Source organism: Cornus florida, unplaced genomic scaffold (assembly GCF_030987335.1).
Source record: "Cornus florida cultivar Cherokee Brave unplaced genomic scaffold, ASM3098733v1 CherokeeBrave_3.0.0_Hap2_Chr10, whole genome shotgun sequence".
NCBI classification, from domain to species: domain Eukaryota; kingdom Viridiplantae; phylum Streptophyta; class Magnoliopsida; order Cornales; family Cornaceae; genus Cornus; species Cornus florida.
In genome coordinates this window covers 30,971,883-30,984,901 of record NW_026775580.1, presented here as the reverse complement: position 1 = coordinate 30,984,901, position 13,019 = coordinate 30,971,883, and the positions used below count along the sequence as shown (strand labels likewise).

Sequence of the window (13,019 nt, the reverse complement as noted above, 5' to 3'; positions counted from 1 at the left end):
GAGACGTGCGGTTTAATCGCGAAAAAGTAAAGTAAATTAAGTAGGTTTGTAAAAGTTATGTAGGGTCTTGCGTATGACACGTGGTTGGTTGTTATTGGATGATATTTTTTTATATAAAAAATATAAAATAGTCGTTGGAGCTAAAAATAGGTAGCATAAAATTTTTTGTGTAGACTCTGAATTTACACAAAAATATATGAGAAATGATAGGTCTTCCGACCTTAATTATCGACTTATCTTCCGAATCTAACGTGACCCATCCACGTTGGATTCCTAAAAAGAAATCGCAAAACAATAGCTGGAACCCTAAAAAGAAATCGCAAAAAAATCGCTGGCATCCTAAAAAGAAATCACAAAAAAATCGCTGGCTTCTTTTCTTCTTTATTTTTTTCGCGCACTAAAGGTAAAAACTGGAAAGCTTAAAAGTTGTGGTTCCCTCTATTTCTTCGATTTCTCTCTCCTGGTTTCTTCGATTTCTTCCTCTTTTTTTTTCTTTTTTCTCCTTTGTCGCTATCTCCTTTATTCTCGTTCCTGAACTCCCCCTTTCTATGATCCTGGATATTGCAAAATCCAAAGGAAAACCCTTTTGTTGCTTTGTAAAATCGAAGGGAAGATAAGTCGAAACATATCTCTTTCTTTGATTGAAGGTACGAATTAAATCCTTTTTCAAAATATTTTTTAGCCTCTGTTTTTTGTATTCATTTTGCGAGTTTTTCTTAAATATATTGTATTCATTTTGGGAATCTTTCTTGTTAATAAGAAAATGAAAAAAGGTGAATTGCTCAAAGATGTTTCAATGAGATTTGTGTTTGAATTCTTTTGTTTCATAGGATTAAATCATAGACGTATTGATTGTATCTAATTGATGTCTATAAGAAGCTTTGGCACCTTTAACATAAGGCTTGGTATTGAGTTTAGTTTATGCTCTCCACCATTATTTTTGCCATGTTCTACATATATTACAAGTTTATACCTACTTGAATTTATGGGGAAAAAGTTATATACAACAATTTGAAAAAAAAAAAAAAAAAAAATTATTGAACTTCCACTAGTAAGTATGCTATTCTTTGTTTTTAAGGAAAAAAAAAAAAATTTAATTCCCTTTTTATAGTTTTTGGACTTTCAATATTTACATATTAACGTTTTAATTTTATTTTTATTCGTTTCACTCTCAACTTACTTTGTCATTTGACAGATAGAAGATGTCTTGCAATGAGGAAAGTGGTAATAATGTGAATGAACAAGATTTGAAAATTTCATTAGTTGAGGATGAAGTAGAAAATCCCAAGGTAGGTATGATCTTTGAGTCTGAGGAAGAAGTTCGTAATTACTACATAAATTATGCGAAACATTTGGGTTTTGGTGTCTCAAAAATAAGTACAAAAAATAGAAGTGATGGAAAGTCAAGTTACTTTTCACTTGCCTGTGCTAGATATGGCAAAGCAATATCAAAGGCAAAAAACTCTTTTCATCCAAGGCCTTCAACCAAGACAAATTGTAAGGCTAAAATCAATGTTACAACTAAAGATGATGGAAGGTTCATTATCCCTCGTGTCTGTCTTGATCATAATCATGTACTAAGTCCGGGAAAGGTTCAACACTTTAGATGTAACAAAGTAATAGATTCACATGTCAGAAAAAGATTGGAATTGAATGATTTAGCCGGTATAACACTAAATAAATACTATCATTCACTTGTTGTTGAAGCTGGTGGGTATGAATATTTACCATTTGGTGAGAGAGAATGCAGAAACTACATTGCAAAAGCAAGACAGTTAAGGCTTGGCATTGGAGATGCTGAAGCCCTTCGTAATTATTTTTATCGCATGCAAAATAGGAATCCAAATTTTTTTTACATGATTGATATGGATGAAGAAGGACGTTTAAGGAATGTTTTCTGGGCTGATGCTAGATGTAGGGCTGCATATGAGTCTTTCGGGGATGTTATCACATTTGACACTACTTACTTGACAAATAAATATGACATACCTTTTGCTCCGTTTGTTGGGGTGAATCATCATGGGCAATCTGTGTTGTTTAGTTGTGGCTTGCTATCTAATGAAGATATTGAAACTTATATTTGGTTGTTTGAGTCATGGTTGACGTGTATGTTAAGGCGTGCTCTAAAAGCTATTATCACATACCAGTGCAAAGCTATTCAAGCAGCAGTTAGAAAGGTGTTTCCAGAGTCTTGTTATCGATTATGCGTCTGGCATATAATGCAAAAGCTTCATATGAAGTTAGGTGGACTTGGCCAATATAAAGCAATCAAGTGGAGCTTACAAAATACTGTGTATGAATCTCTGACATATGATGAGTTTGAAAGAAAATGGATGGAATTGATTAAAGAGTATAATCTTGAGAACAATGAATGGTTGAATTCATTATATAAAGATCGTCATCGTTGGGTTCCCGTATATGTGAAATGCTCTTTTTGGGCTGGAATGTCAACTATCCAACGAAGTGAAAGTATGAACGCATTCTTTGATGGGTATGTTCACTTAAAAACTACCTTGAAGCAATTTGTTGAACAGTATGATAGTGCCTTAAAAAGTAAAATTGAAAAAGAAAACAAAGCAGATTTTTCTTCCTTCACTTCTACCATTCCAAAGATAACTCTTTTCTCCATTGAGAAACAATTCCAGGATGTTTACATCCACAATATATTCAAAGATTTTCAAGAGCAGATGAGGGGATTGATGTACTGTAACACATCTATTATTAAGAGAGAAGGGTCAGTTTCTACTTTTGAAGTCAAAGATCATAAAGCTGGAAAAGATGGCGGATTTTTGAAAGAGGTAACTTGTGAGGTTTTCTACAATGCAGCTGAAGGTGAACTGAGATGTTTGTGCCATTTGTTTGAGTTTAAAGGGATTTTATGTAGCCATATAATCTCTGTGATGATACAAGAAAAGGTAAATGAGGTTCCATCTAATTATATACTAGACCGTTGGCGGAAGGACATTAAGCGTGGGTATACTTTTGTGAAAAATATCTATGATGATTTTAGTAATAGTGAACAAAGGCTGCAAAAAAATAATTTGATTCCATTGTTATACGAATTGCAAGAGTTTGGAGCAGAGTCAGGTGAAAAATATGAGCTTCTAGGAGATAAAGGAAAAACTCACCACCATTGACTCAGATTGCCAAAATGGTCAAATAGGTGAGTCTAGCAGTATGTTTCATGAACTACCAGATTGCAGAAAGAAATTGCTTACTCCATTAAAAGCACAAACTAAAGGTCGCCCACCTTCAAAGAGGAAGGTATCTATTGTTGAGAAACTAGTTGAAAAACGAAAGAAGGTATATATATATATAAATTGCAGTACCCTTGTTGGTGTTTTACGTATCAAGAATCCATTGTTGGTGTTTAATCTTTCAATATTTGTTGTCTATTTCAATAATGTGCTATCAGGTCGCTCGAGGAAAGCCAAAAGATCAACCTGATCAAAGCAAGTCACAAGTACCAAGAAGAAGAAAGGTAGTAATTTAAATTTACAAAAGTAACTGAAAAGAAATCTAAAGTTCCAAGTGCAAACTTTGTATTTTATTTGTAGTTGTCTATCTTTTGTATTGCAGCTGTTTGCTATAGTTTTCTTTTGTTGGTCTGTACTCTTTTAAGTGTAGGTTTTGTCATTTGGTTTTGGTTGTTATTTGGCATTTGCTTGCTGGTTTCCACTAGGGCAATGCCATATTGATGAGCAACAACAATGATATACATCAATTCAAAACACTTGATAAACATGTTCAAAGCACATAACCATTACATGTATTGTCTCACCACTTAAAGACAATAACAATTCAAGGTCTGGAGATGCTCAAGTCTTACATTGGCTAAAAAATCCAATAATCTCATTTGGTTCTTCATGTATTGAACTTCGATTTAAAAAAAATGAATTAATTAACAATAAGATTACTATCCAACTTCGCATAAAATTAGAGTACAATATGACTTCACATAATGGAACCAAAACACAAACTACACAATTCAACAAATTCTACGAAGATGTTAAAACACTTCCTCATGTTAAATAAAACTAAGCGTGGCTTTGTTCTTGAACTCATCTTCTATTGCCCAATCTATTAGCCGTAAATTTTGAAGCAATTTTAGAAGAAAAATTCGTAATTAAGGTCGGAAGACAGACTATTAACCAGGGGTAGATAAGTAAATTCAATAAATAATAATAATAATATTAATAATAATGACAAACCGTCTATTCTAATCCAGGCGTTGATTTTTCAACATTTCCAACAGGGCATCTGTATTACGACTCTGATCGCATTTCTCATTTCTAGTCTGGCAAAAGTCTACCGTTTCGTTTTCGCCATCAAAAATTTCTTTAACAGATCCATAGATTTCCCGTTCGACGATCTACGTTTTGATCATGGCTTTGTAGTTCTTCGATAAACCTCTCGGCTTCAATCATTTCTTTGACAGATCCATAGATTTTCTGGTCAATCATCGGCGTTTCAGCAACAGGTGCTTCAGATCTATCAGATTCGGTTCAAGTCGACGTGTTTTCAGGTAGATCTGTGTGAAGATATGTGGTAGATCTGTTTCTGTTCGATTACGCACACAAATTTTCGATCATTCTGGATTTGAATTTATTGAAGTATCTGATTTTTGTTTGTTTTCGTTTTTTTATTTTTCTTTTTTGAGGGCATCGGATGCTTATATGAATCTGTTGATTTGTTCTACTCAAAACAATTCGCTTTTTGCAATATTTTCAGGTAGATATGTGAAGATAAGTGGTAAACTGTTTCTCTTCAATTAAGTACACAAGTTTCGATCTTTCTGGCGTTGAATTTATTGAAGAATATTCCTTTTTTGATACTAAGTCTGCAATATTTTGTGATAGGTCTCTGCTTATCTATCATCTCAGCATTAGAATTTATGTTTTTGCAGATCATGATACCCACTGGGTTCGGTATATTGATTGTTGACTACTGATGGTGTCTGAGATTCGTAACAGATGGTTTGATGGATGTTTTATATGTAATTGTTTGCGAATTACGTAGCTGTTTGATATTCTTTCTTTTTTAATATGAGGAGGGTATATGATGGAGAGAGAAAGATAGAGAATTGTGAGAGATGTGAAATGTTCTAGTGACCTTTGCCATGTCAGGTGCGCTTGCATGGCAGGTCAAGAAAAAGCCTAATAAAAACTTCCTTTTCTTGTGTTGAAGGGAGATGGTACGGGGTTTTGCCCGGCACTCCCTTCCTCCGTGTCTCGTGTCCCCTTTTTATTCTCTGAAGAAATACTTATATTTTGTCTCCGTTGATCTCTTCTTAATGGTTTTGGCTGGTGTTGGATTCTAAATCCACTTCGTCCACCATTTCCATTTGGGGAAAAAAAGGCGTCCATTGCATGATCTTCCTATTTGATCCAGGAAATGAAGCCTTGGATCAACTTCATGATTTTATCTGCCAGAGGTACAAGCAAGAACACTTCTCTAAATTTGAACCATTAATTCTTGTTCACTGAGCAGTTTTTTTATCAATTAAGATGCGAGCAATACTTGCATACTCAATCTGAAGTCATTCTCCGTTGATACATTTTATAATGTTATTGACTATTAACATAAAATCAGAGGTGCAATATATATATATTCGCATTGGTGCCAATTTACTATTCTTTCAATTATGAGGGCACAATCTAGAGGGAAGTTTTGAAAAATTAACTATTTTGACATGATCAAACCATTACTAATTTTTGTAGAAGTCTTTACATGGGTGTTATTTTTGTACTTCGTGTCTTATTTTGCTGTTATTTCTTCAATGAAGAGAAAAAAAGTGATTAATGGTATAATTTTCTGAGCCCTTTTGGGAGATCTCATCTTTTAATAATCCATGTCTGTTTTTGTCTCTAGCATGATTCCAGTTTGTCATTTATTGGTTTTTCCTTCTGTAAGGTTGCCAAAAAAGGTATTAATGTATAAACTGGGTCATCTTGTAATATCATGGAGCTGTGCATGTGTAGGATATTCATGACGAGGTTGCAGTTGTATATTAGTTACTATAGGTATTTTGTCATGGGATTCTGGATTCTGGCTCTTGATGGGTTGTAACCACAGAATCTCTTGGGGTCGTGCATACACCATGATGGGTTATACTAGTTTCAAAATGTCCCTTATAACCTGTTCATTATAGGGGGAGAAGAGCGAGATTTGCTTATAGCGGAGTAGCCTGGCTTTTCAACATCAGCGGAATGAAGCTCATTGCTGTTCAATGCTCTGCATGGAGGTCATGTAGCAATTGTGGGAGCTCTTCATGGTTTGGTTGTGGCAGAATATTGTCAGATGTTGCCTTAAATTCTTTTGGGTGATATCATCTGGAATGTTTCCCTACTGCATCAGGTTTAATATGGTTATGCTCATCTGATTACAGTGCCAGGTTGGAACTGCTTTGCTTCAGCTATAACTTGGGGAGAATAGCTTGTTAGTCTTGCTTTGGGATCTTGTTTATGCGGTTCTGAACGAGATGTTGCAGTGTTTTGCAGCTGTCGTGGTGCTGATCTTTTGTTGCCATAAGACATTTTGAAGGGTTTGAGATGTAAAATGTTCTTGTGCTTGTCAACCGACCTTTGCCATGTCAGGTTCGCTTGCATGGCAGGTCTAGGAAAAACCTAATAAAAATTCTCTTTTCTTGTGTTGAAGGGAGATGGCACGGGGTGTTGCCCAGCTCTCCCTTCATGTGTGTCTCATGTCCCCTTTTTTCTTGTTCTTCCAGAGAGATCATCGTGCTTTCAATTTGTTGGCCTGTTGACTGGTTTGGTTTGTGTCTACCAGATACTACATCCACTCCATAGGCTATAATCAGAAATGCAGAGTTGGATATGCGTTATCTTCATATCAATCTGAGAATTGCTGGGTTAGATCAACATAGAGAGTTTATCTGCAAGAGGTACAAGTCAAAACCCTTAGTTTATTTTGCTTTTAATTCTTACACATTGTGTAGTTTTTAATCTGATACACACATAAAAATTTGCTACCAATCGAGATTTAAGGTTATAGGCTAATCTCATGTTCAAGTTATAGGCTGTTAGCTTCAAATTAAATGTGGCATTACATTGACTGAATTAGTATTGTTCCAATAATGAAATGACCATCTAGAGTGAGCATTTGCAGTTTGTCTCCAAATTCAAATCGTGTTTAATTGATTTTTCTTATTAAGGATGCCAATAATGTTCTTACAAAGCTAAGTCAAGATCTGTTTGTGGTGGAATGGTTCTACTTTTCAACCTCAACGGTGTGATGGTGATGGCTGTTCAAAGCTGCCTGCCTGGAGGTCTTAGCGGTTGTGGAAGCTCTTCATGTCTTTGGTGATGGCAAAAGATTAGTGTTAACGGTCGCCCTATCCTTTTTCTCAATGATTAAATTTGCTATTGGGTGTGATGTCATCTGGTATGTTTCTCGATTGTGTCAGGTTTAATGTGTTATGCTGATCCGATTATTGTGCGAGGTAGGAACTGCTCTGCGTCATCTATATTTTGTGGAGATTGGAGAATAATTTGTTTGTCTTGCTTTGGGATTTGATTAAGTGATTCTGAATGAGCTGGTCGCGTTTTGCAGCTGTTCTTTGTTGATCTCTTGATGCCACAAAATGTTCAAAGATTGAGATGTAAAAAGTTATAGTGTTTGTCACCTGACCTTTGCCATGTAGGTGCGCTTGCATGGCAGGTCCAGAAAAACCTAATAAAATTTTTCTTTCTTATGGTGAAGGGAGATGGTATGGGGTTTTGCCTGGCTCTCCCTTCCCGTGTGTCTCGTGTTCCCTTTTATTTGTTCGTCCAGAATGATCTCGATGCTTATTTTGTAGGCCTTTTGGATGGTTTTGGTTGGGGGGTGTGGCATACTAAATCAACTCCATAGACCATACTGAGAAATGCAGGGTTGGGTATGCGCTAACTTCATATCAATCTGGGAATTACAGGGTTCGATCAACTTTGTGAGTTTATCTGCAAGAGGTACAAGCTAGAAGAATCCTTTGCTTGTTTTGCCTTTTTGATTATTATTCATTGGTCAGTTTTAAATCATCTCCAAGCACGATCTAAGGTTATCATCTTATCATCTATTAATCTCATTTTTAAGTTATAGGCTATTAACTTCAAATCAAATGTGGTATTACATTGTCTGAATCATTGCAAGCACTTACTGTTTTATGTCACCAAATTCAATCCAAGTCATTTTTTTTTGGGCATGGGATGCTTGGATTCTGATTGTTGTGATTATAGAAATTTACTTTCGGCGGATTTTGGATTTACGATGTATTATACTACTGGTTACAAAGATTCCTATTGTAACCTGTTAATCCTAGGGGAAGAAGATAAAGATTTGTTCTTGGCAGAATTGTTCAACTTTTCAAGCTCAGCAGTGTGATCGCAATTGCTATTCAATGCTGCATGGAGGTCTTGTAGCCTTTGTGGAGCTCTTCATGGCTGGTGGTAGCAAAAGATTATTGTCAGTGGTTTCCCTACTCTGAATTTTGAATTTGCTTTTGATTAATATCATTCATTCAGAAATGCAGAGTTGGATATGCGTTATCTTCGTATCAATCTGAGAATTTCTGGGTTAGATCAACTTATTGAGTTTATCAGCAAGAGGTACAAGCCAAAAAACAACCCTTAGTTTATTTTGCTTTTAATTCTTATACATTGTGTAGTTTTTAATCTAATACACTCTTACAAATTTGCTTCCAAGTGAGATTTAAGGTTATAGGCTAATCTCATGTTCAAGTTATAGGCTGTTAGCTTCAAATTAAATGTGGCATCACATTGACTGAATTAGTATTGTTCCAATAATGAAATGACCATCTAGAGTGAGCATTTGCTGTTTTCTGTCTCCAAATTCAAACCATGTTTAATTGATTTTTCTTATTAAGGATGCGAATAATGTTCTTAAAAAGCTAAGTCATCTTGGAATATCATGGAGTAGTGCAGTGGCACAACATTGAATGTTCTTATAGAAGCCTTCTGTTTTTTTGTTTGTTTGTGGGGCTGGGGATTTTGTTCTATGATGTGTTAGTTTGGTTAGGAAATGTCTGTAACCTGTTCATCATAGGGGGAGAAATCAAGATCTGTTTGTGGGGGAATGGTTCTACTTTTCAACCATCAACGGTGTGATGGTGATGGCTGTTCAATGCTGCCTGCCTGGAGGTCTTGTAGCTGTTGTGGAAGCTCTTCTTGTCTTTGGTGATGGCAAAAGATTAATGTTAGCGGTCACCCTATCCTTTTTCTCAGTGACTAAATTTGCTCTTGGGTGATATCATCTGGAATGTTTCTCGATTGCGTCAGGTTTAATATGTTGTGCTGATCCGATTATTGTGCGAGGTTGGAACTGCTTTGCGTCATCTATATTTTGTGGAGATTGGAGAATAATTTGTTTGTCTTGCTTTGGGATTTGATTATGTGATTCTGAATGAGCTGGTCGCGTTTTGCAGCTTTTCTTTGTTGATCTCTTGATGCCACAAAACGTTCGAAGGTTGAGATGTAAAAATAGTGTTTGTCACCTGACCTTTGCCGGGTTGAGATGTAAAAAGTTAGTGTTTGTCACCTGACCTTTGCCATGCAGGTGCGCTTGCATGGCAGGTCCAGAAAATCCTAATAAAAATTTTCTTTCTTGTGGTGATGGGAGATGGTACGGGGTTTTGCCTGGCTCTCCGTTCCCGTGTGTCTCGTGTTCCCTTTATTTTGTTCCTCCAGAATGATCTCGATGCCTATTTTAATGATCTTGAGGCCTATTTTTTAGGCCGTTTGAATGGTTTTGGTTGGAGTGTGTGAAGTACTAAATCAACTCCATAGACCATACTGAGAAATGCAGGGTTTGGTATGCGCTAACTTCATATCAATCTGGGAATTACATCGATCAATTTTGTGAGATTATCTGCAAGAGGTACAACCAGAAGAATCCTTTGTTTGTTTTGCCTTTGATTATTTTTCATTGGTTAGTTTTAAATCATCTCCAAGCACAATCTAAGGTTATCATCTTATCATCTATTAATCTCATTTTTAATTAATAGGCTATTAACTTCAAATCAAATGTGGTATTACATTGACTGAATCATTGCAAGCACTTACTGTTTTACGTCACCAAATTGAAATCCAAGTCATTTTGGAATATCAAGAAATTGTACAGTTGCAGTTAACTTGGTATGTGGGCTTGGGATGCTTGGATTCTGATTGTTGTGATTATAGAAATTTACTTTCGGGGGATTTTGGTTTTACGATGTATTATACTACTGGTTACAAGGATTCCTATTGTAACCTGTTAATCCTAGGGGAAGAAGATAAAGATTTGTTCGTGGCAGAATGGTTGGTGTGATCTCAATGGCTATTCAATGCTGCATGGAGGTCTTGTAGCTGTTGTGGAGCTCTTCATGGCTGGTGGTGGCAAAAGATTATTTTCAGTGGTTTCCCTATCTTTATTCTCTGAATTTTGAATTTGCTTTTGATTAATATCATTCGTTATATTTTACTGCTGCTCAGGATTCGGGGAGATGTACTGGTTTGCCTGGCTCTCACTTTCTGTATGTCCAGTGCCCTCCCATTTCTCCAAACGAATCTTTATAGTTTATTCTTTCCCTGTGTTGCTCTCTTGAATGGTTTTGGTTGGTGATCGATTCTAAATCCACTGTGTTACATACCCATTTGAGGCAAAACTTCCTTTTGTGTGATCTTCGTATGGACTGAGGAAATCAAGGTTTGGATCAACTTCATAATTTGTTATCTGCAAGAGGTACAAGCAAAAACACCTGTACATTTTTCTGTTAATTCTCATTCATCACACAACTTTTATCAAACTCATGTTTTTAAATAAAGAATGCACTATATATAGTGAAGCCTTGAGATATTATCTATTTTGGCTCTTGACTTGTAAGCAAATTTTTTTTTTTCTGCCTCGAAATCCAAATGTACTTTATTTGATTTTCCTTCTGTAAAGATGCCAATTTTGATACTAATGTAAAAAGCCAAGTCATCTTGGAAATATAGTCTGCCTCGAAATCAAAATGTACTTTATTTGATTATCCTTCTATAAAGATGCCAATTGTGATACTAATGTAAAAAGCCAAGTCATCTTGGAAATATAGTGGGGCCCTAATGAGGAGTTTGCAGTTGTATGGTAGTTATATATTAGTATCTGAACTTGCTACTTATCAAAAAAAAAAAAAAAAATATTAGTATCTGAACTTGTGTTGATTGTAAATTTGTGATTTTATTACTTCCCGGGGATTGGAATTGAAATTATTACTGGTCCCAAAATATCTCTGAATCTGTTCATCATAGGGGGAAGTCCAAGATATATTGATAACCTCAGCAGTGTGATGGTGATTGCTGTTTGATGTGTCGTGGCTGCTGTGGAAGCTCTTCATGGCTTGGTGCTGACAAAATAGTGGTGCCTATCTTCTTTATGATGATGTATGAATTTGCTTTGGTTGATATCCTCCCCAGGTTTGTTATGACGTGCCGTTTTATATGGAGTACAACTTTTTTTTGTCTTGCTTATTATATTCTGGTTTAAATAGTTTTGCAGCTGCTCTGTTATCATCTTGTGAGGCCATAAAATATTCTATGAATGCCAGTTTATAATTTGTAATGTCTTACTGAAATTTGGGTGAAGTACATAGTGATTTGGTGCTTTTGTTGGTGATATACAATAATGCCCTTTTTATTTTTATTTTTATTTCTTGAACTTGAAGTTCTGGTATTGTCACTTATATTCACTGTTTTCTGCTTTTACTCGGAGCAATCAGTGCCCACTGCCCACTGCCCACTATTAATTCTGTCTCTCACAGTGTGTACAGTGTTTTATGTTCTACGGTCAACCTTGGAAGATTTTTGGATTTCCTTTGTATTGTTCCGTGCGGAATGATTATCATTTGGGCCTGAGGTAAAATTAGATTTATAATTTACTTTCTTGTGAGTGTTGTAATTTATAATTGAGTTTTAGTCAAGTTTGTTTTCCCAAAAAAATTGTCTAGTAGGTTGGAGGATAAAGCAACTGATTTGAGCTCAAGGCATTGCAACTTATTTCTCATTTACCTTGGGTTGTGGTCTGATCATACCATTTATCCAACTTTTATTTGCTTAGAAGATTACAGAAGCTTTATTTGCATATTGTAATTAGCTTTGTCTGCATGTGGTATGGTTTTTAACTAAAATTTTAATATTTTGAGGACATGTTTTCAAATTTGAATTGGGATTAGTTTTTAGTTCTAAATTATAAGAATTTTACCACTCATGATTTTATATATTAGTCAATGTTTTCAGTGAGTCTTTATGTTAATATTTAACTTATCATGATTTAACTAAATTTCTTTCGATCCAAATCTAAGTCAACTGATTTGGTTTGCTTTTTAGTCATAGAATACTCCTATGTAATTTTTCCAAGAAACGCTAGGTTGAAGGTATTGAGATTTCATGAGATGGAATGACACAGGACATGGTTACAACACTATTCTAAGTGAATAATATGAAATATTAATGTATGTAAAAATATTCAAATAAAAGTTAAAGACCTCCATGAATTTAACTAAATTTATTTCGATCTCAAATTCAAGTCACGGTGCTCTCAAAGCATTAAGATTTTATTGTTTTTATTAATTTGGGCATAAGACGCCCATGTATTAAGGTCTTGAGATTTCATGAGATCGAACGACAACATACCAACATTTTAGCAGGAATGCTGTAGGGTGGGACCCTTGGACTTAGAATGGACTTGGTGCAGCATTTGGGTTGAAATTCTATGCCTGGTAGCGCGCGAAACTATATTTTTGTTGCCAACATAGGGTTTATTTTCTTTAAATCGGCCAACTTTTTGGCTAGTGGACTTTTGAGGAACACATTTTCTTCCAATTTTCTTTGGTTATTTCACTAGAGTTTGAACTCATGTTTGCGTTGTGAGAAAAATTTGGTGGGATCAATTTAAAATTTAGGTTTTTTTTTTGAAAAAATTAGAATTGAAATAAATTTGAAATTGAATTTTCCAAAATACTATTTTTTCATCTACAATTTTGCAAGGAG

The 13,019-nt window shown here is 35.3% G+C and overlaps 1 protein-coding gene and 1 long non-coding RNA gene across 11 annotated transcripts; both read left to right on the top strand.

Moving 5' to 3' along the window:
* The first annotated feature begins 338 nt into the window (after window positions 1–338).
* On the top strand, window positions 339–3,713 carry LOC132279734 (protein FAR-RED IMPAIRED RESPONSE 1-like). 2 transcript variants are annotated; one of them, XM_059781772.1, is made up of 3 exons: window positions 339–647; window positions 1,196–3,303; window positions 3,416–3,713. In XM_059781772.1, the coding sequence occupies exon 2, from the start codon at window positions 1,203–1,205 to the stop codon at window positions 3,135–3,137; it is 1,935 nt and encodes a 644-aa protein (XP_059637755.1). In that variant the 5' UTR covers window positions 339–647; window positions 1,196–1,202; the 3' UTR covers window positions 3,138–3,303; window positions 3,416–3,713. The 2 variants fall into 2 exon arrangements, with proteins under 2 accessions (XP_059637755.1, XP_059637753.1); XM_059781770.1 differs by having other exon boundaries at window positions 339–3,303.
* Window positions 3,714–4,189: 476 nt separating this feature from the next.
* LOC132276518 (uncharacterized) lies at window positions 4,190–12,091 on the top strand. 9 transcript variants are annotated; one of them, XR_009470886.1, is made up of 4 exons: window positions 4,223–4,525; window positions 4,661–4,731; window positions 4,907–6,904; window positions 7,175–11,908. It is a non-coding gene; the product is annotated as an uncharacterized LOC132276518 (long non-coding RNA). The 9 variants fall into 9 exon arrangements; XR_009470893.1 differs by having other exon boundaries at window positions 4,224–4,525; window positions 4,907–7,967; window positions 8,318–11,908; XR_009470889.1 differs by having other exon boundaries at window positions 4,225–4,525; window positions 4,907–5,434; window positions 5,982–11,908.
* The last annotated feature ends 928 nt before the right edge of the window (window positions 12,092–13,019 follow it).